The 22,375-nt window shown below is 55.7% G+C and overlaps 1 protein-coding gene across 5 annotated transcripts in view; it reads left to right on the top strand.

The window, feature by feature from the left end:
* The window catches only part of SH3PXD2A (SH3 and PX domains 2A), a 224,724-nt gene that overhangs the window by 181,129 nt on the left and 21,220 nt on the right, over positions 1-22,375 (top strand). For 3 of the 5 annotated variants that reach the window (XM_012770484.2, XM_012770499.2, XM_012770507.3), the window contains 2 exons: positions 14,664-14,777; positions 19,144-19,227. In XM_012770484.2, the coding sequence (XP_012625938.1) occupies positions 14,664-14,777; positions 19,144-19,227 (198 nt within the window). The remainder of the gene's footprint in view (positions 1-14,663; positions 14,778-19,143; positions 19,228-22,375) is intronic. The other 2 variants (XM_012770504.2, XM_076009812.1) reach the window with 1 other exon arrangement.

The following is a 22,375-nucleotide window of genomic DNA, read 5'->3' on the forward strand; positions in this document are numbered from 1 at the left end:
CCAAGCTCTCAGGGCTTAGGAGTATCAGCGTACTGGGTGATCCTGGGCAAGTTATGCAACAAGCAACAAAAATCTCTGTGCCTTGAGTTCCCGTAAGCAGATTCCCCTGGGTGCTATGAGAGGTACTTCCCAAAATTGATGAACCGAAGGAGGGAACATTGCCCAGGGGCTGGTTAGCTGCACTGGACTGTAGCAAGGCAGAAGGCCCAGGGGCCAGAGGGAAGAGAGCTGGAGAGAAGATGTCCGACATTGACCCTGGCAGCTGGGCTTGAGACATTCTGAGGACAAGGAAGGCAGAAGGGCCTGGTAAGGCTGTAGAAGCCAGGGAAGGAGAAAGCCTTGTGCCCATCTGTCATTGCATTTCATTCACAACAACTACTTATTGAGCCTCTTCTTTGTCCAAGGCGCTGAGCCAGGCAGGGGCTGGACAGGATGCCAAGATGGCAAGATTCGGCCTTTGTCCTCAAAGAGCTCTTGGTCTAGGGGGATAGACAGCCAACCCAAACCTAAGGTCAGAGTGCTGGGAGAGCTGGGGCAAGAATGCCAGCCAGGGGGGTGGGTCACAAGAACTTTACAAAGGTGGTGGCTTTGAAGGATGAGGCCTGGGTATGGTGATGAATCAGAGAGACCAACATATGTCAGGGCTTTTGAGCTCTTGCATTAAAAAAGCAAGATTGAGGGCATTTCCTCCAAGCCCCAGGGAAGGTTTGTGTTCAAATCCCACTCTACTACTGAGTAGCCACTCTGTGGCCAGCATCTGGCCATTCTGACCCTCAGTTTCCCTATCTGTCAAATGAAGATGGTAATCAAAACCCATGTGGCTATTGGGAAGGTTAACTGTGAAAGAAATTTGTCAAGTGGCATATTCATTTTTCTTTCCTCTTCTCTGATAGGGATGGGCTACCATCCAGTCTGGGCACTAAGTTATATCTGGGGGAAAGTTAGGAGTCCATTTGGTTCCTGAAATTATAATCTCTCTGTCTCTATCTGCCTGCAAACTGGAGACTTTTCAAAGCATTTTTCCATCCATTATCTCAGTAATTCTATAGGGGTAAGTAGGGCAGGTGGCTTTGTTTCCATTTTTCAGAAGAAACAGAGTTTCAGGAAGGTGAGTGGTATGCATAGACATCAAAGCTTGTTTGTGGCCAAGCTTGAATTTGAACCAAGGGGCTGCAGAGTCTGAACCCAAGGCCCCTTCTGAAGCCAGATTGATGTTTCCCAGAGAGTGTGTCATGCAAATGCATGCTGAGTGGACACAGCATTAAATGACATTGAATCTCTCATCGTGAGAAGGTTGTTTCCTTTCAGTTTTTTTTTCTTTTCTTCATTCCCTGTTAGATCGAGGGAAAGTCTCCCTCTGGGCGTTCTCTAAAACTGGCTGCTGTGACCAGGAGCAAATCTGACCCAGCCTTAGTATCTTGCTAGAACTTGCCTTAATATCTTACTGAACTTCATGGCATTGTTGTTTCATCATATGTATTTTTCTAGTATCTTTTATCTGTGCCTAAGGAGACTGGTTTTCCATTTCAGTGTAGCACGGGAAATACGTATCGAAGTTTTTAAAAGTTAGTTTAAATAAACACACTAAGAAAACACTCTTCCAGGTATTACTCAGATGGGTTAATTGGTTGCTGATGCTCCACAATGCCTCAGAGTTTGGGGAATGCAGAGTTAAAGAGCCCCAAGTGGGACACTCTCTTTTGGGCACCCTCCATTTCCCACAGTCTCCTAGGGTGATACCAGTGGCTCCCAAATCCCAACTGGGAAAGGAGCCTGGAAAAGCGTCCGTGTTCGTGGCGGCTACTCCCCACACCACGTAGAAGAATCCACGTTGTCAGAGAGCTGTTGACGTCAGGCGGTACGGGATTTTTGCAAGCCCTCTATTTAAAATTCCCCAGAAATTAAATAAGGAGGGTTTGGAGGGAGGAATGCCCTAGACAAATTGTGGAGTGGGTTTGTTTTGTTTATGGAGATGGCCTTTAAAGTCGAAATTGCCCCCGTTTTATTTTTGCCCAATTGAAGAGGGGCTGAACTCAGCTAGGAGGGGAGGGGATGGATGTCAGCCTACTGCTCTTAGTGGAAACTGACTCAATTCTGGGGCCAAGAAGCTTCCATTTTTAGCAAAGAGAGAACAGGGAAAAGATACACAAACTTATACACGTATACTACTTAAGCATTTGGAGTAAGCTATTTAAAAGAACGAGGATATAACCCTTTATATTTCAAATGACCACTACCAACTAGAGGGGCTTCCAAAGCTGTCTTTTCCAGAATGCAAATGTGTATATAAAGCACCAGGTGCATTGCTGGGTGCTTTCTATTCTTTTTTTCTCACTATAGCCCTGGTAGAACATAACGTGCCATTTCATATCCCATCTCACCAGTGAGAGCACTTCAGCCTCTTCCTTCAGCTGTTTTGAATGACCAGGTATCTTTCCTGTCTGATGTTTGCTTCCTGAAACTGTAGTCCACCCAACGTCATAATACGTGGAACCATCATAGGTGGTAGAGTGACAATATTACAGTTTCAGTTCCCTTCCAAGCCTTCTGATTTATCTCAGTTTATTGTTTGATCTTTCAGTCTTTATCTCCTCTCTGATAAATCTCTTTTGTGGCAAAGAGGAAGCAGGCTACACACTCAGCCTCTTCATTTGTAGCACAGCTTGAATTTGCTTTGGTGCTTGTTCTCATTGTGTGTGCTTTTATGGTCAGAGCCAGTGGTCCCAGTTGTTTGTTCATGGTAGCCATCTGAAGTTTCCTTAGCAAATTACTTTCTTGAAGTTAGAAAAAAAAAAAAGGTGAATTGCTTTAAATGTACAGTCTTCTGACTTATGATAGTTCAACTTATAATTTTTCAGCTTTATGATGGGTTAATGGGGGTATTGAATGCATTTTGACTTAGGATATTTTTGATTTCCAATGGGTTTACCAGGACACAACCTCATCGTAAGTTGGGGAGCATTGTGTATATATTGTGTAGTCCACAGTGTATGTGGCCCAAGGATATGGCAAAAGTTGTATGTGAGGCATGAAAACACCTGAGGTTTGAGAATTGCTGATCCGAAGTCACTCTTGCCTGGCAGAGCCCTTGGGTAAGATCTTAAGCCAGAAGCTCTTGTATCTTGGATGTCCCTGCCTCGCCCTGCCATGTGGGCTGAGGGGAGAGGTAACTTGGAGGTGGGTCTGAAAACCACCTGTCTCGGCAAGGTGCAAGAGGACTTTGGGGTTGCTCGGTAGACACCGATGGAATGTAGGAGAAGCAGGATTGGCCTTCCTGACTCATTTGTCAGATGGAAATTTGGAGAATTAACAGAGCAAGCAGCGCTGTTCTCTTTGTGCAAAGCAGTGAGCAGCTGGAGTGGTTTTTAAGAGTAGCCGAATGAATGCTGTCCTGGGCGTCAGACCTGAGCGCTAACCCTGACACTGCCCCTTAGCCAAGCACCTTGGGTAAGTTACTCGTTCCGAGTGTTTCCCAATGCAGCCTAAGATTTCACAGACTTGGGGGGCAGACTTCTTCCCCAAGACATGCTGAGCTTACGGTCCCCAGAACTTCTTTCTCACCCTCGCTGCAAATTGGGTGACCCACACAACCAAGACTGCCCTAGGCACTTCCAGCTTGTGCCCAAGATTTTGTCATAAGTGTTAATAGTTCCCCTTCCATTCACTCCAAAAAGTTTGGACAGTGAATTATAAGATCCCTGTACTGAGCCATGTCCTTTGGTCTCTTCATTTAAGACTTTGCATCTTGTCATATTTGACCTGCCATTACCATCTGTTTGGACTTTTTTTTTTTTTTTTTTTTTTTGGCTTCTAATCCTGACACAGCTTTGCTAAATGAGGCACTGCCACCAGTCTAGTGTCTCTCTGTCCTCATCCTGGACTGATTAAAACATCCAACAGGACAGGATCCCGTTGGAGCCACCCTTCTAGGTTGTAGCCAGCGAGTCATTATACCCTCTCCGGATGTGTCGGCCATCAGCTGTGAATCTGTCAAGGCAGCCCGGTAGCCCCCAGGTCCTGAGGGATCCTGAGAGACCCATGGGCCCGGAGGTCTCAGCTCTGACACATCCCGGGCCCACCAGGCTGGTGGTTCACTCTTTGCAAGAATCCAGGGTGGGCTGGCCCCATTCCTTCCCATTGCATCCTTCCGTCCAGTGTGCAGAACCTTTCCCGGCTCTCCGATCAATCATCCCTTGGGAGATGCCCAGTTTACGTGACCACGACCTGCACTGAGGCCACCGGGCTCTTCTCTGGAACTCACTCTCTTCTTTAAAAGTTGGCACCTTTACCCATTTTGTGTTGTCTGGCCTTGCCCCCATCTCCATGCCTTCCAAGATCGCTGATGGTGACTGGCAGGCTGTTTCTCACGTGCTCTCGGGACCTTCTTCCCTGGCCAGCTGGCGAGAGCACATCCAGGCAGCCTGTCGGTGGTGTCTCCACCTCTGTCTTGCGTCCACCTGCCCCCACCGGTCAGCGCGTCCAGCTGACACCTTCCGAGGGCACCCGCTGACCCTCCCCAACTCAGTCTGCCTCACGTTGCCGCGCCCTCCCCAGGAGGGAGACGCATCTCTTTCTTACTCTTCTCTTGTCTGGACTAGCAGGAGGGAAAACGCCCTTTTTATTCCCCTTAGCACTATTTCAGAGCTCCGCTTGTGTGACCGGAGCCCTCCTGACTTGATTCCTGGAGGGTCACACCTCCCTGGCTGTTGCAACCGTCTTCGAACATCCTCATGGCCATGTCTCTCCCGCCATTTGCATCACTTACAGTTGTGTCGTTGGACTTTTCCTTCTTGCACCTTGTGTCCTTCCTGAGCCACCTTCCGTTCAGGTGTCTGGCCACAGGCTCACACCTCTGTGCTCTGCTTTCTAAGGGGCAGACAGAGGACGGTGTCTTTGCGGTGAGTGCCTCATTTTCATCTGGAAAAATCCCCACCATGAAGTAGCCTGAGTCGCATTAGGCTGAGCCACGTGTCTTTGCTCATACTGACCGTCCCACTAGATTGGCTCCCCCCACCCTCCAGATTTTATCTGAAGTTCAATTCAAGTCTCTTCTGCTCCAAGAGTTCTTCGCCGACTGCTCAGTCTCATCCCTGGATGACTGTGTGCCTTCAGCAAGCACTGCACCAGCCACTGGTGTGCCCATGGCACAGGGATGGCCGGGTCACTTAGCCCAGGCACTCTGGTGCCATGACACTCACCGGGCAGGGCTGCACTCCTAGCCTCTCTGTGCTCCTGGAGGGGCCTCGTGCCATCCTGTGTTCTCTACCTCAACCTGCCCCTGGCCCCTACCTGTGCCAGGCACAGAGCCAGACCCACAAGTCTTCAACAGAGACCTTCCAAAGTCAAGGCTAAATGACAGTGACATCAAGAGTCAGTCTCCCTGCCTTCCTGAGACTCCAGAGACCTAAGACCTCTCTGCCTCCCTGCTCAGCCCTGGCACCAGTGCTTGAGGGACAACAGGGTCTTGGTTCCTTCTTTCGAATTCCCCGTGGTTTGCATTTAAATCTTAATGTGAGCTCTTTGCGACTTGCTAGGATTCGGGCTGTGTTCTGAATGCTTTTCGAGGGTTAACTCATCCTTGTAACAACACTGCGAGATGCAGGTTCTACTTTAGGTGTCTTTTACAGATGGGCAAGTTGAGTCAGTTGCCTAAATTCTTGCAGCTGGTAAATAGCAGAGCTGGGATCTAATCCCAGGCAACCTGGCTCTGGAGCCTGCGCCGAAACCTGTTCTTCTTCCCGACCTGTCACTTTTTCATGTGCCCCTCTGCCTGCAGATGCTTGTTGGTCAGGCCTCCTGGGTACCTCATCCCTGACCTCCGCCTGCTCAGCCCCTCCAGAGCCCTGTGGGCTTGGCAGGGCCCCAGCCCAGCGCTGGCTCCTAGGCCCGTCAAGCGAGGTGGGCAGCTGGAGCTGAGCGGGAGGTGGCAGCAGCCCAGGCTGTCTTCTTGCCATGGACTCCACGGAGCCTTCCAGATGGTGACGTAGCAGCCTGTGCTAATAGTCTTGGAATCCAGGCCCCAGGCGCCCAGGGGAAGTTCTGGGGCCCTGGTGGCCTCAGAGCCCATGTGGGGGAAGGGAAGCCCTGGGTAGCAGAGCAGGGTGGGCGCCGAGGAGGACCGGCGAGTGGGCCGGGAAGGCAGGGGCTGTGTGCTGCACGCAGGAGGGACCGGGGAGCCTCTCACCCGCTCCTGTTTGCTTTGGACCGTGCAGATTCGTGCTGCGAGCTGGAGTGTGTCTTGGCAAGAGGCCACAGTGACAGAGCCTTCTGACCGGGGGAGGCCTGGCCGAGGGTGGGCGGCCTTTCGCTGTTCTTAAAGGCACAGCACCCGTGGGCGGCCTGCGTTCCTAGCTTCTCTGGTCCCCCGCAGGTGGAAGCCTGAGATCTGCCCAAGGTCACGGGAGGAAGGGCAGGCCAGACCCAGGGCAGAAGCAATCCCTTAGGGCCCAGCCTTGGGCCAGGTGTGGTCTGGCCAGGTGGGCAGTGCTGGTGAGATGTGCCTGGCCAGACCCCGTCAGTCGCCTTCCTTCTCCGCATCTCCCCACCCTCTGCCGTTTGGTGCTCACAACTTCTCACCTTGTTCTCCAAACCCAGTCTACAGAGAGAACATGGGAACACGCATCACCCTTCCAAAGAAGACAAGGCCGAGCCAAGGTTTAGATCGGAATGGGGGCATTTCTGGCATTAGGTCATGGTGCTGGTTGAAAGTTCTGGGCAGGGGAGACTTCTGGCCCCCCAGAATCCATACCAGCAAGACCATGTGATGTTTGGGGTGGTCTGTGTCTTCCCGCTCTACGCCCCACCCTTCTCCGCCTGGACACCGGAACTGTACGCAGGCCTGGGCGTAGTTAGTGCTCCCCAGGTGCTTAGCTCTGAATTCACTGGTGTTAGCTACACATGAAGGACTGGGAGTAACTTACTGGGAAAGAAAAGGCTAGGCCTAGAAATCACCTAAAGGATGCTGGGTTCTCCAGACTCCAAGCTCTGAGTCTCATCCTGAGAAGTCCTCTGGGTTTGTGCCCAGAGCCCAAGGCCCAGGCCTCTCTTGCGGCCCTGAGGGTGGTGCACAGGTTGCGATTAGAGCCTGCTGTGTGCGGGGCCTGGGGCAGTGGGGAAGGAGAGCCTGGGGCCCGGATGTGTATGGTTCACTGCGGTGTGGTGTCCTTGTGCCTGGAACAGGTGCTCAGTATGTACTCGCTGGGTGAGAAGTTCCGGTTATTGAGTGCACTGGTGCTGGGCAACCTGCAGGTGTAGTTAGTATTATCCTGGCACACCAAGGAGGCACAGAGGGCTAGTGACCTATCCTAGGTCACTCAGCTAGTGAGTGGTAAAGCCAGCATCCAAACTGAGGTCTGTCCAGGGAGAAGGAGCTAAGATGCATCCATGATCCCAGTCCTGGGCTGAGCTGGGCTGGGGGAGCATTTCCCAGAGAGGAAGGAGCAAGAGTCTCCCCTCCCCCACCAGCTGTTTTGTCCTAGGCTGAGCTGAGACCTCAGAGGACTCTATTAACATCCAAATTGTGTACAGCTGGCCTCACTCTGCCCTAATGAGCTCATTATCCTCTCCTTAAGGAGGCCATTGTGGCCTGGTCACCCTGGGGACAGCAGTGGCCTGGGAGTGCCCCGTCACTTCCTGCTGCCTTCAGCCAGGCTCAGCCCCTGCGAGGGCCACAGTCACTCTCCCAGCCCCTCTCCCTCATCTCTGTCTGTCTCAACCTGTGCCTCACTCTCAGTTTCTCTCCCTCCCTCCATGCCAGCATCAGTCAATTTAAGAGAGCTTTGAAATCAGCCAGATGAGTGGATTCCACTGGGCCAGTCCACTGACACACCGGGCCTGGGGAGAGGGCAGGTCTGGGCTTGGGCCCGAGCTTTTTCCTCGTGGGGCTGGGGGGCTCGGGGGCTCTTGCCATCCCTGCCCTGAGTGGGAGGTGCTGGCCAGACCTCCCGACATTGCCTTCTCCTCTCCTCAGTCCCTGGAGGCCATGGAGCAGGGAAGTGGCAGAAACAGGGTGCAGACTCAGGTCCCTGGCTCTCCTGTGCTTCGGCTCTGTGCTTCCCAGGGCTGTGGGATGTGAGCATCAGTAAAGCTTCCTGGGGGAGGCCGGACACGGCATGGACTTTAAAGGATGGGTGAGATGTAGAGAGGAATGGGGAGGCTGCAGGACCTCTGTCCTGCTCAGTCGTGTGAGCTAGAGGACAGAGCCAGGCTGAGAGTAGCCCTGAAACATTTGGGGTACGGAGGAAACCCCCAGGGATATCTCCACAACCATGTTGCAAGTTAGCACCTTCCAACTGAAAGTGCACAGATCAGAGTAACTACGTGGACACGCGTGCACACACATCTGCGTCAGTTGACTAAGCTGTACTGGTGCCGTGCTCATCAGGCTGCCCTGCTGCTGTGGATGGCACAGATGCCACCTGGCCACCCACGGGGCGCTGCCTCTCAGTGATTACCACCACCACCACATTGACAGTAGCTCAACCCAGGCTACATTCATGTGCTGCTTCATTTATTCCCCTCGACAGCCCTGGGAAATAGGCTCCATTAATTACTGTCATATCAGAGAGGGTAGACTGAGGCTCAGAATTGTTTAGTAATTTGCCCAAGGTCACACAGCTAGCAAGTAGTAAGCCAGGCCCTGAATCTGAGTCTTTCCAGGATCAGACTCCTGATTATTACCCTCTGCTCACCTGTACACGTGAACACGCAGGTGTGTGAAGACTGACATCTCTTCTCATGGTGTGCACACCCCAGACATGTGCTCAGACGTAGGCATACTGACTTTCAGATGGATACATGTATAAAGTACCAACATTCAGGGACACGCGTTCCCAAGGAGTCACCTTTACCCTCATGCATGCAGCAGGCATACACCTTGTCTGCAGTGGCTATGAATTAGGGTTCTGCGAGACTCCCTGGCTTTGAAGCTTACCTTCCTCCTCTGGACAGTAGGAAGGGTGATGATAATAACACTTCATTTTCACAAGATCTTTGAGTAAATAATTTTTTATTTTCATTTTATTTTATTTTGTTAGAGAAACGGTCTCACTCTGTGGCCCAGTCTGGAGTGCAGTGGTGTGATTGCAGCTCACTGCAGCCTCAAACTCTTGGGCTTAAGCCAGCCTCCTGCCTCAGCCTCCCAAGTAGCTAGGACTACAGGTGCACACCACCATGCCAGCCTAATTTTTTAATTTATTGTAGAGATGGGGTCTCGTCTCACTGTGTAGCCTAGGCTTGATGAGTAAATGACGTAATGTGTGTAGAGCTTAGTGCCCAACAGTGTACCCTTGTCAGTGTTTGGCTGTAATTCCACACAACACACGCATAGACGCAGCTTTGTCCCCATGTGCACATGTGCCCACGCACACATAGATGCGCACATGTACATAATTCACTTCCCATGTGTTCAGAAATACGTACCCTTTTCCATCCCTACCCCCAGCACACCTGCACTCTGAGACTCCATGGGAAAGGACATGAGGCCTCTGTGTGCGTTGGAGGTGAGCCTGGAGCCCCACAGGGCGCGCTGGCTGACACCTGAGCCTGCCTGGCCTGCTGGGCCACACCCAGGGTTCAGGTTCTTTGGCTTTTCAGAGGAGCAGCAGTGACTTTGTTCAGGATCCCCGGTTGCAGCAATTGACGTCTGAGCCGCTGGCATCTGAGAGAGGCCTGTCCGCAGCCGCAGGTGGGAGCAGGCCCCGGGAGTCTCTCCAAGAGGCCTAAATGCATGACTCAAGGGCTCCTGGGAGGTCTGCAGGGAGCCAGGGTGGGCACCTGTGCCGACGTGAACCCACGCTCACCTAGGCAGTGTTGGAGCCTGTCTTTGCCTGCAGCCTCTTTTCTGCAGGGCCTGACATGGGAGAGACCCGAGACTTGAGCCACACAGCCCAGCTCTGCACATGTGGGGACTGCAGCAAGAGGCCAGGCTAGTGTTCTCAGACACGGTTGGCAGGGGCCACCAAGCCATAGAATGGTCATCTCAGCCGCAAGTCTTGGGGGCACAGCAGGAGAGTAGGGTCCTAAGTTGCCGTCTTAGGGTGAGGAAGTGCTCTGGTCAGCAGGTAACGTAGCCAGGTGCCCCAGAAGCTTCTGGTGCCGTGGAGATTTTGATGTGGGAAGGACTCGGGGACAGCCCTGGGGCGCCCAGGCAGTGTGCAATGTAGAGCATCAGGCTGCCACGTGTTTGCCCAGCTCCTCCTGTGTGCCGGCGTCTGTGTGGCAGGGCTTGGGGACGCCCCTGCCCTTGGGAGCGTCCCTGGTGCCCGAAGGTGCAGAGCCACCTTCCACCCTGGACCCCTTGCTCCTGGGGAAGGGAAGGAGTGGTGCATACATGGAAGGGCTCCCCAAGAGTGAAGTAGGAGGGAAAGGAGATGGTGCCTGTGGTGGAGAACGGCCCCAAGTCCTGGGATCCTTGGCTCCAGGAGAAAGGTCCATGCAGAGGGGAGGGGTAGGTAGGAACAAGAGGTCAGCAGGCCCGTGGACTGGCCTCTCAGCAGTTCAGGACACAGACCAGCTTGGATGGGACTGACGGAGGAGATCCCCCAGGAAGGCAGGGCACCAGGCCTCACACGCACCTGCAGTGGGGACATCCTCCCTGACAGCCCACACAACCTGTGCCCATGGAGGGGGCTCACCTCCTTTGTTCTCTGCTGAGGGTGACTTTGGAACCCCAGTTCCAGAAGCAGAGAGAAGACTTAGAGGACAGTGGTCTCAGCCATCCAGGAGACCACCAAGTCTTGGGCTCACACAAGGAAAGGGACAAAGAGATTCTCTTGGTGCAGGTGAGCAGGGAGAAAGGAGGTTTGCTGTTTGGGAGGGTTGTGTTGGCGGCGGGCACACTTCAGTGTAGAAAAACAGGCGGGTTGCAAAGGGATCTTGGAAAATCCTCAGCGAGCTGCCTGCTTCCAAGCTATGCTATTCCTCAAGGGATGTCCCCATGTTGTCCAGTGACAATAAAATCCCTGGCCCCAGCCCAGGCCCATCCTGGGAAACCCTCTCCTGGGAAGACTGGCTCCCGTCCGAGGCCAGCCTTCCGGGCACTTCCTCGGCCGGCTGGAACTTTGCTTGCCTTGCGGGCTGGACCTGGGGTGGCCAGTTTGGGAAGCGTTGTGGTGAGATGTGGAAGCAGAACCATGTGCTGTCGGCGTTAGCACCTGGGCCTAGAGAGGCACGTGTTAAGCCTCAGCTTTCAAGAGCCTCCAAAAAGTGACTCCACGTTGGGAATTGTGGCAACTGCTCTTTGGAGGTCTTGGGGCTTATATCCTGGGAATGACCACTTGCCCAGCGTGGTGTGGAGCTCCCAGTTCTCACCCGCTGAGGTCTGTGGTAGCAGGTACTCCAGGCTTGGCTCAAGATGGGACCCTTCAATCATGAAGCTTGGTGACCAGTAGTTAGGGACAGGTGGCATTAGTGAGGACGCTCTCAGTTCAAATGATTGAGACCCAGCTCCAGGTACAGTAGCTCCACCAACCCATAGTTTTGCTTTCTGTGAGGTCAACCACTGTTGGAAAATATGACGGTATTTTGAGAGAGAAACCACATTCACTTAGCCTTTATTAAAGTGCACTGTTATAATTTTTATTTTACTGTTTATGATAATCTCTTACTGTGCCTAATTTATAAATTAAACTTCATCATTGGTATGTATGTATAGGAAAAAACATAATATATACAAGAGTTTGGTCCTATCAGCAGTTTCAGGCATCCACTGGGCGTCTTGGGATGTATCGCCCATAAACAAGGGGGACGTATTAAGGGGGCTGTAAATGAACAGGGCAGGAAGTTCATTGGCTCATTGCAATTAGGCAGTCCAGTGGATGGCCCAGCTTTAGTGCACCTGGAACCAGGTGCTCAAATGATGTAAATCAGGACTGAGTCTCTTTCTCTCTCAGCTTCGCTCCTTCTTTATTGACTTAACTCTTGAGCCATCTCTTTCCATGTGTCCCCTGCAGTTCCTGGTTTATGTGGGACTTAGGGTTCAGGTCATCAAAGCACCCATGTCAGTTCCTAAAAAAGCCCCTTAGTAGCCTTGCTTGAGTCACAGGCCTGCCCCTGAGCCCTCAGTGTCCAGAGAGATGACAGACCAGTCAAGGTGAGTGGAGGAGGCAGGCCACCCGGCCCAGGGAGATGGGCAGCCTGTCCTGTGACCTGCAGCCAGGGTCCCTGCGGAACAGCTAGAACTGGGGCTTCCTGGCAGACTGCTGGGGGTCCTGAGAGCATTCCCCTAGAGACTCAGAAGGGGAAAGACATCCCAGGCAGAGACCCCTGCAACATCCATGCCCTCTGGATGCACTGGGGGCTGCATTAGCTACAGCCTCTTAGCAACCCAACCCCGTGGCCTGGCCTTCAGGGAGGACAGCATCGCTGCTCCAAGCAGCCCCCTCAGTGCCCCGTGGGAGTTCACAGTGGGCATGGAGACAGGGCCCTGGGGACTCCTTGACCAGCTAGCAGAGCTCAGGCTCTTCCTGGGTCAGCGGTGGACAGTAACACCCTCCCACGTGTCAGTGAGTAAAGGTCCTGTTGGTTGAGATGCCAGACACCCAAGGTGCCAGTAGAGGTTGGGGCGCTCCCTAGGTGCCAAAGACCACCTCTTCCAGCCTGACCTTGGCCCCAAGGCGAGCGTCCATTGCCCACTGTAGCTAGCTCTCAAGGGTATGTCATGCCCCAAGCGTGGCCCAGGCCCTTGCTGAGTTCCCAGAAATACAAGCCACCTGCAGTCTCTCTCATCCCCCAGATGTGGAGTGAGTGCAGGTGTCTGGTGCTCTGATAGCCACTTGCAGACCAAGAGGCTGGGGAAATGGCTGTCAGAGGTGTAATAGTCTGACATGCTGCCGGCTGCTGCCTGTCCCCAGGAATGGGTGCCAACACATGCCTCTCACCATGAGTCGCTCAGTGACTTCAGTTGTTCTCTCTTTGAGGTCAAGCCTCCCTTTTTCCATGACCCAGAGAGCCATTCAGTGTACAGAGTATGCCCACCTGCTCTCTTCCAGCCGGGCTGGTGGGCCCAGTGCAGGGTGTCTTGGGGTCTCTGGGGTAGAGCATTTAGGTGAGAATTGGCACGGTCCTTGCCCTGGGGATTGCTCGCCTAGCTTGGTCTCGCAGAGGCGTAGCGTTAGGGGTGAGGGGCCAGCCTGCTTAGGTTCAGGCTTTGGAGTGAGAGCGGGAAGGAGAAAATTGGGATCAATTCACCTGTGGCATCACTTCACCTGCAGTGGGGGCACATCCTCAGTTCTTTCTGACTCCGATGGCTGTGACTCGCTGGCCCAAGCTGTCTTTTAAGGCTCGTATGGCTGTGTCGCAGGGAAGGCCTTGGTCTCTGGGAGGAAATGGGCACAGAGAGCACAGGGCCAGGGCTGGGGTTGTCGAGAAGGGTCCTGTTGTCCCTTCTCTCACCCAGGCAGAGAGGAACAGAGTCTGGGGGCCGTGCTAGGCAGCCAGGAGGAACCCTGGATCGTGGTGGCTGAGCCTACAGCTCAGAGACACTTGGGCCAACCCCTCTCCACAGAGGAAGGAGCTGAGACCTCAGAAGGGCGTGACCCAGACGAGCCCCTGAGCCACACAGGGGCCTGGCATGGTGTGGGCTCTGCAGAGCTGAAGTTGCAGGACTCCCCAGAAAGGGTGGGGGGCAGAGGGCATTCAGGACTGGACCACTGGCTACTAGCAAACCCAGGCCTGCCATATGGGGCAGGGAGGACCTAGGAAATGACCCTGGGTTCTAGGGGACAGGCTGCTGAGGCCTCCCCTGGCTGTGCAGTGCTGGGGCTGCTGGTCTCGCTCTGCCCCTCCCCGGCGTCTTCACAGCGGCCGTCGGGCAGCCTCTGCCGCCCAGCGCTCAGCACAGCCGGGCTGCCTGGGAGGACACCCAGTGCTGCCCAGGGAGAAGCCCTGGGGTCTCCCGACAGGAAAGGGAGAGCTCTGCCACGAACAGTAAAAGGGAATCAGTGCCACGTTACATTTGGGGACAAAGAAGTGTCCGACGGGGGAAGGGGTTAGGGCCCTGTGGAGAGCACCTTCCAGGAAGGGACTGAAGGCGTTCGGCAGAGTCCCAAGACCTGGGAGCTCGAGTGCCGTGCTCAGTATATGTCCGAATGAATTAGCCTTTATCGTTTGGCCGTTATTGTCAAGGTCACGTGAGGACGCAGTGCCCGCTTACTGACTGAAACGTCCACACACAAGAAGTGCAGCTGTGCGTGGCACCGGTGTGCGGGCACCACTGACCCGTGGCGGGGAGAGGACGCGGTGAGCATTAGGGACAGCCCTCGAGGCTTTGTTCCCAGATGCCTCTGAAAGCAGAGAAGGCGGCCAGACTCTGGCCAAAGCAGTGGTCCTAATGGGCTTCGATGACCATAAATGGTGTCCGCATATGGCCACGGTCCCTGGGCCTTTCCTGCAAGATGATTTTCATACATCAGACACATCATCATTTCCATTTCATTTGTGTAAGTGTGGGTCATGGTTCTTTGGGCCATCTTCTCAGGGAATGCTGGTCTTTTCTGCCTCAGAAGAGATGCAGGCTCTTCACGGCTGGACCTGGGCCAGGTGCCCAGGCTGTCTGGCTCCACGCCCTGCCCTCCTCGCCACTCCTCCCCCCCTCGTCCTGGCCCCCAACCGCCCCTGCCGTCACTGGGCTCTCACGGCCCTGTTCTCTCGTGTCCTCTCTGCAGGCTGGTGGTTCGTGAGCACCTCTGAGGAGCAGGGCTGGGTCCCTGCCACCTACCTGGAGGCCCAGAATGGCACTCGGGACGACTCAGACATCAACACCTCCAAGACTGGGGAAGGTAAGGGCCTGCGGGCTCGGGGGTAGCTAGGTGGGTAATGAGGCAGGGATGGGGCCCTAGGGCTGCCCCATTAGTCCAGTCCTGCTGGGTGCAGCTCTCCTGCTCTCCCCCCAAAACCATCAGAACGCTACAGTGAGTTGGGCCGTATCCCAGCCCCTTCCCTTGGGTCCCATCTCACTGAGGCCAGTCCACAAGCCCACCTCCCACCTCATGTCCCTGCTGGTTCCCACAAGAGACTGAAAACAGAGGGGAAGTTCTCCTGGGCTGTGGACCTGGGGCTTTGGCAACTTTTGGCCAGAGACTCAGGAGCACGTCTTAGGACTAGACCCCCCAGAAAGCTCCTGGGCTCCTCTGGGAGCATCCCATGGAGACCTCAGTTCCCCTAACCACACTGCGTTCTCTGCAGAAGGGACAACTCTGAGGGGTTGTGTGCACAGCAACTGCCATGGGTGTGTCCTGCTCCAAGGCCTCTGTACTGGGTGCTGTCAGCTTGGCCAAGGGTACAAACCCGCCAGCTCTGTGAGCCGTTTCTCAGTGGCTCAGGAACTCAGGGGTGGCTCAAGCCCCACACAGCCACTCTGATTAGCTCTGGCTTAGTGAAGATTTGCAGGGTCTCTATTCTTGCATCCCAAAGAGCCTGCCCCCTGGGCCAGCGCCAGCCTGGCCGCCTATCTGTGGACTCAGCATCCCCGGAGCAGGCCTCCTGCACCCAGTAAGTCTGAGCCACACCCAGGTCAGTCCCTGGCCACCTGCCCCTGATGCCTTCCAAACCTCCCGTGGCCTGGCAGCAGGAATTCTTTCCCTAACGGTTGGTGGGGACGATCCAGATGGACATGTCAGAAAGCCAGAGGAATCCAGGCCTGCCACCCGGGGCTCAGGCCACCTCCAGGCCTGCTTCCCCCGCCCACCTCCCTGCTGCCAGGCCAAAACAAGCAGCCCGCCGAGTGCCAGCTCCTTATTCATCCTTCCCCTTGATGCCGGTTACTCGGTGGGCGGCTGGGGCCCCACCTTTCCTCCTGTGTCAGTGCTTCATTTTGGCCTCTGTGGGTTTCCAGGGATGAGCCCATCGGGCTCACGTGTCCAGGCAGGTCTGAGCCTGCACCCAGCTCCTCTCTGGCTCCACCACACCTCTGCAGCAGTGGCAGGCCTTGCACCCAGCTGGGTCCGGTCTGGTTTGCTGCAGCTCCACGTTCTGTAGGGCATCCCAGGGCCTCGCAAAAACAGCAGTGGCTCACACAGTAACAGGTGCTGGGCTAGGTCCTCTAAATGCCCTGCCCTGGAAGGACACCATTGCTGTCCCTGTTTTAACAGCTGTGGGAACTGAGGCTTCGAGATGTTTGGTTATGTGCTTGTCCTTGGAAGGTTTGGGCCCTGGTCAGCCTCCATTGGCCCGTTGTCCTCACCACTGTGCCGCATGCCTCTCCATGACGCATGTAAGCTGTGAAGATAGCTCTTGGTTCAACTCCATCCAGGGGAGTGCGGGTCGGGGGAACCCAAGCCCCAGCTGGAAAGGTTGCAGAGGAAGGGCAGAGCAGAGATGTTGGGTAGATTGGGGAGGACCTGGGCAGAGAGTGGGCAGAAGTCCAGACAGGAAAGAGCCTGAGAGACATGAGCACAAATGCCAGCCTGGTTGGAACAGACAGCAGGAGATTTGCACAGAACAGTGGTAGCAGGTTGTGGCAAATGTCAACCTTGGTGAAGTATGAATGAGGCTGGGCAGAGGCCTCGGGTTCTGCACTCAGAGGTGCATGTGTCCTGAGGGTCTTCTGCACACCTCTGGTAGGGCCTGTATGCCAGCACCCCTGGCAACTTCTGGGTGCTGTGGGGTTCCACCATCACATCTGGGGCATGTCCCACCCAGATCTGCCAAAGGGCTCATGGCTGGGTCCCCTGGGCCTACAACCCCAGCTACTGAGGTGCGTCCACCTGTCTCTCCGCACCTGCAGCCACGTGGCCAAGAGAGTCACCCATCCTGGCTCCCTCTTTGCCCATCTCTGCTCCAGCCCTGGGGCTCTCCCTCTGTAAGTCCCCTGAGCCCTGGAGACAGAAGTTGGGAGGCTGCGTCCTATCAGAGCTCCCCAAGCTTCGTCACTTTGGAAAGAAAAGAGATAGTCGGCTATTCCGGGATTTGCTGTTGTTGTGGTGGTTTTCTGTTTGTTTGTTTTTTGAGCCAGGGTCTCACTGTGTCACCCTGGGTAGGGTGCAGTGGCATCAGCCTAGCTCACTGCAACTTCAAACTCCTGAGCTCAAGTGATCCTCCTGCCTCAGCCTCGCGAGTAGCTGGGACTACAGGCGCATGCCACCACGCCTGGCTAATGTTCTGGTTTATTCTTATTATCAGACACTCTGTGTATGTCTGTTTCTCCTGAAGCCAGGTGTGCTGTGGCGAGATCAGCAATGTTAGCAAGGGCAGGGCGTGGGGGCTGAGCCCCACTTGCCCACTGACAGTGCTGAGGGTCCAAACCCGACATTCCCAAGGTGCTTTAGATCCATCACTTGTCAGAGGTGAGGAAACGGAGGCCAGAAGAGGTGTGTCACCTCTGCTGAGCCCTCAGGTTAGTTTGTGGCAGAGCCAAGACCAGAGCCCAGGCCTCTGCTGAGGAGGACCTGCACTCCTTCTGGTGGGCTTGTATTGGGACACACAGGAACAGCCCACTCACCGGTCAGCCGCTGGTGCTGCTGCACCAGCGGGGACCCGTGAGCAGGTCCCCGGCACCCAGACTCTCCCCTCCCTGCTCTGTCCTGCCTTCCTGCGGTTGGCAGGCTGTGGGGACCAGAGTCAGGGAGGGTCCGTGGGTAAGAGTCTGGTCTCCAGACCCAGACTGCCTGGCTTCACATGCTACCCCGAAATGTAAGGACCAGAAAGCTCCTTAATGCCTGTGCCTCTGTTTCCCCACCTGTGAGATGGGCCAGTGCTAACCACACAGGGCCTTTGTGAGGCTCTAGGTCCTTGTGATATTTTAAACCGGGCCTGGCACACAATGAGTACATGTCACTTGTCATGGACGTGGTCCCTGGTCTGGGCAGTAGCTGGAGCCCCTGCCTCTCCACAGAGAAGCCCCGCCCAGGAGGCCCAGCTTGGGACCTGATTGGTGTCCCCAGAGCCCTTTCCGCCCCTTGTCTTGGCTCATGCCAAGGCAGGTCGTGTCACACTAAGACAGATGAGGAAAGAAGTTTAGGGATGGCAGGCCTCCCAGGGTGACCCAGGCTGCTGTCAGCGGGTCCCAGGCTGGAACCGTCTAGCCTTTTGTCTGGGTCTTGGCCTTGTAAAAGGCATATCTGGTGGGCCACTCTCCTTCTAGGAATGCAGACGTTTTCTGGAAGGCCTCGGTAGGCTTTGGCCCAGGTGCGTCTGGACAGTTTCACGTTCACTCTAACCACTGGCCTCCCTCCCACTCCCTCCCCACCACCAGATCTGGCAGCCTGGCACCCTCCTCCTGCGGTACCAGGAGGTGACGCCAGCCGGCACCCTGTATCCCTGGTGCAGTCTCCCTTCCACCTGCGGGTCCCATAGGAAGGCAAGGGCATCTGGAGCCAGGGCCTGAGCGGAGGGGCGCATGGGGGCTCGGAGCTGGGCCACAGCACCCAGGGGACCAGTGCAGGACGCCACCCAAAGAGCATGGTCCAGGCCAGAGGGCTCTGGAGCAGTGAACCATGGGGGGAGGCAGGGCCCCTGTCATCAGAAATCCCAGTGGTGACATGAGAGAAGGAGCAGAGCTGGGCCTTGTGGCCTCTGTCCACCATGCATTTCATCCAGCAAGCATTTCCTGGGCGCCGGCCATGGGCCGGGCACTGCACTAGGCCCTGGGGTGCAGAGACACAACACAAAGTCCTCGCCCTCGACAGACTCATCTAGTGGGACGAGCGAGAACACGAAAATACAAACCAGCCCAGAGTGGTGGGAGCTGTCAGCCCGAAGAGGAAGGGATGTCAGTGCTCAGTGACTGAGTTGGAGTGAGTCCTGGTGTTGTGGGACCCCAAACCCTCCCGAGAATCAGCACCACCCAGCAACTGGGCACCTGTGATCTCTCCGTCCCTGGGGGCATCAGCTGAGGGGCTGTCCCCACTGGGCTGGAGTTAGGGACCCTTTTCGTTTCTGCTGGGATTCTAAACGCTTTAGCCCACAACAAGGCTCAGAGCATAAGCTGAAGGGTTTAGCTGTGGTTCAGCTTTTTTTCCCATGTGTCGATGATGTCACCTGTCATCTCTGTACCCACCCAGCAGGGCTGTGCCCTTCAGCTCAGTCCAGGTGATGGTGACCTGGGAGCGTGGCCCGCCCTCCATCCCCTCCCCCATCTCATCCTCATCTCCATTCTCTCTGCCGGTTGCTGTCGGCCGCGTGCTCCATCACCATCTCCCACGCCAGTGTCCAAGAGACGCAAGGCCCATCTGCGGCGCCTGGATCGCCGGTGGACCCTGGGCGGGATGGTCAACAGGCAGCACAGCCGAGGTGACCGCGGGAGCTGGCTTCTCTCCCTCACAGCTTACGCCTCCTCTCGCTAACACCTCTCCTCTCTCTGGGCGCTGCTCGCTGCCCCGGGGCGGCCTCACTCACCCAGGTCCCCGGGCCAGACTTTTCTCTCACCTGCTGCAGCTTGCGGGGGGCTGCCTGGGAGTCGGGGTGGCACTGGTGGTGGCTCTGGTTTTTGCCAATGGTCCTGGGCACGGGGAGGTCATGGGATGTGATTATGGGTCCCCTAAAAAGGAAGAGGGGCTGGGGGCGGCAGGAAGGGGTCTCTGGGTGTCCAAGGACGGCCCCATTTGCCCTAGCAGCTGGAGAGTGAAGGTGCTGTGCGAGTCTAAATGGCCACATGGCCTTCCCACGCCCCCTCACTCCTCCTCCCTCTGAGAAAGGGCTCCCCGGCCAAAGCTGCTCTGTCAGTTGCTTGGGAACAGAGTGGAAAGAAGAACCGGCCCACAGCCCTCCTGCTCAGCCGCTCCACAGAAACTAGACGGGAACAACAGGCAGACCTAGCCTGGCACCAGGGCCAGCCCAGCACGCTCTGCTCCGGCCAGGGGCACTTACTGCGAGATTCCGGGGGGCCTGGTGAGGAGGCCCAGGGCCGGCAGGCAGCCAGTTTCTCCTCCCCTCGGGGAGCAGGGCGTGTGCTCCTCACAGAGACGACACAGCTGGCAAGGCGCTCTCCATCCCTGAGCAGGCGTGTGACAGACACTGGCCTTTCTGGAACACAGGGACACCTGTGACTAGCACTATCCCGCCCCCTCCTACCCCCAGCACACACAGGTTGTTTCTAAATGACAGAGCATGTTTTGGTGTCTGCCCCAGGCCTGGGACAGCAGAAAGCCTGGACTCTTGGGTGGCCACAACCTGCAGCTGGCTCGGCAGCAGGCACAGCGCTGACCGTGAGGAGCGCAGCTTGTCCCGAGGGTGGAGCCCCGGCCGGACCTTGAGGGCTGACGTGGGGCGGGGGGCCGAGTTGTAGAAACAGCAGGAACAGGCTGAAGGTAGACCAAAGGCCACCCCAAAGCTGGGAGGGGTGGGACAGCACCACTGCGAGGCTGGCTGGGACGCAGCCTGGGCCTTGGTGGCCAAGGAGAGCAGGATGCAGGCCCAGACACACGGATAAAGGTTTGACCTGCTCCAAACACCCTCATGCTCTGTGCCCCAACACAAACCTGCTCCACAGCCACACAGACACACGTAGCTGGCGAAGTGCTACCACCCATGTACAGCCCTGGTGGCCGCAGGTGCAGTACCCTGTCACATCCAGCCCCCGCAGCTACACAGCCACAGTCCTGTGCACACAGCCACTCACAGATGCGTGTATATGAGGCCACACATCCACTGTGCTGTGTGTGTATGTCGTTCACAGTCACTACTACATCATACACACAGCAAACTGCTCGTGGTCACATCGTATACACTTGTACAGCAGCATCCACAGGTACACAAAGAGCGTCATACGCACAACCCCTGAGACCATAAACACAGGTAGTGTAGTCACAGTCACAGATTGTATATACACACTGTATAATGATACACGAACACACAAATACCCAACTAAATGCATAATTCTACAGTCACTTACATGTAAGCAAATGCAAGCCCACAATTTCTCTTTTTTTTTTTTGAAGCAAAGTCTCACTCTGTTGCCCAGGCTAGAGTGCTGTGGCATCAGCCTAGCTCACAGCAACCTCAAACTCCTGGGCTCAGGTGATCCTCCTGCTTCAGCATCCCAAGTAGCCGGGACTACAGGCACGCACCACCATGCCCGGCTAATTTTTTCCATATACTTTAAGTTGTCCAGATAATTTCTATTTTTTTTAGTAGAGACGGGGTCTTGCTCTTGCTCAGGCTAGTCTCGAACTCCCAAGCTCAAATGATCCACCCGCCTCTGCCTCCCAGAATGCTAGGATTACAGGTGTGAGCCACCGTGCCTGGCCCTCTCTCTCTTAAATAAGAGACCTAAACAACAGAATTGCCCAGCCTTCGCTCTGTGAATTAAGTTAAACCAGGCAGCCAAAGAAAACTTGCAGAGAGATGGCTGGGAGATGCTCACTGCGCACAGCAGAGGTGCTGGGGGACAGGCAGTGGGCCACCAAATAACCAGAGGACAGGAGTGCGCCCCACAGCCTCCACGCCATTCCCTCAGCCAGCCGGGCCCTTGGAACCAAAAGGCCTCTGAGTGGCGCAGGGCGAGTCGTGGGGACGGGAGTGGAGCCAGGGAGACTGCTGACGGAGGGAAAGTGTTGGGAATGCAGCGGCCACTGTGGTTTGGAAATTGCAGGACACCCAGCCCCTGCCTCCCTAACCAAAGCGGGCCTGCCCACCTCGAACCCACCCGGCCAGCCGCCTGGCTGGTCCTCCCCGGGGCAATTGCCACTGTCACTTGGTGGTACCCATGGCCCTAGTGCTTCCCAGGGACCTGAGGAGTCCACCGGAGCTCACAGCCTCCCTCCCCTCAACTCCATTTCCTAAGGGACATCTCTTCCAGAGACCCTGACCAACCTGGATGACTCAGCCACCCACTGAGGCTGTTTCTGTCCCCACAACCACACACGCGCCTAGGCATTTTCTCATTCGAGCCCCCAGATGGGGTTTGTGGCCCTGTTGAGTGGAAGATCTATTGGGACACCCGTGAGTTGGAAGGCCGGAGACACATGTGGCACATGTCCACGTGGGAGGTAGTCCACACTGCTGTCATCTGAGCCGACTGGGGCAAAAAACCCAGGACATGGGAAGAGCCGGTCTGACTGTCCAGCCCTGCCAGGAACCAGGGCTCTGAACTCTCATCCTCTGGAAGCTGCATCCTCTGGCTGCAGCAGGACCTGTCTCCCAGCTTACCAGGAGCACATGCTCTCCAGGACACCTGTGGCTGCCACAGCCCAGAGGACGCCAAGAGCAGGGCCTTTGGCAGGAACAGCTCAACTTTACTGGCCAGAACCTATATCCTTGGTTCTGCCCCCATGACCCAAGAGGTCGGGAGAAAACAGGAGCCCATGGAACATGCTGGAGGAACTCCGTCGTCCACAGGTACCCTGCGAGGCTGGGGCCTGGCTGCTCGAGGAGGCCGAGCCCACACGGATGGTCTCTAGGCCCTGTTCTCTGCCATGAGGCAGGGCAGGGCTCCTCTGAT

The sequence above is a fragment of the Microcebus murinus genome, chromosome 14 (assembly GCF_040939455.1).
Source record: "Microcebus murinus isolate Inina chromosome 14, M.murinus_Inina_mat1.0, whole genome shotgun sequence".
NCBI classification, from domain to species: Eukaryota; Metazoa; Chordata; class Mammalia; order Primates; family Cheirogaleidae; genus Microcebus; species Microcebus murinus.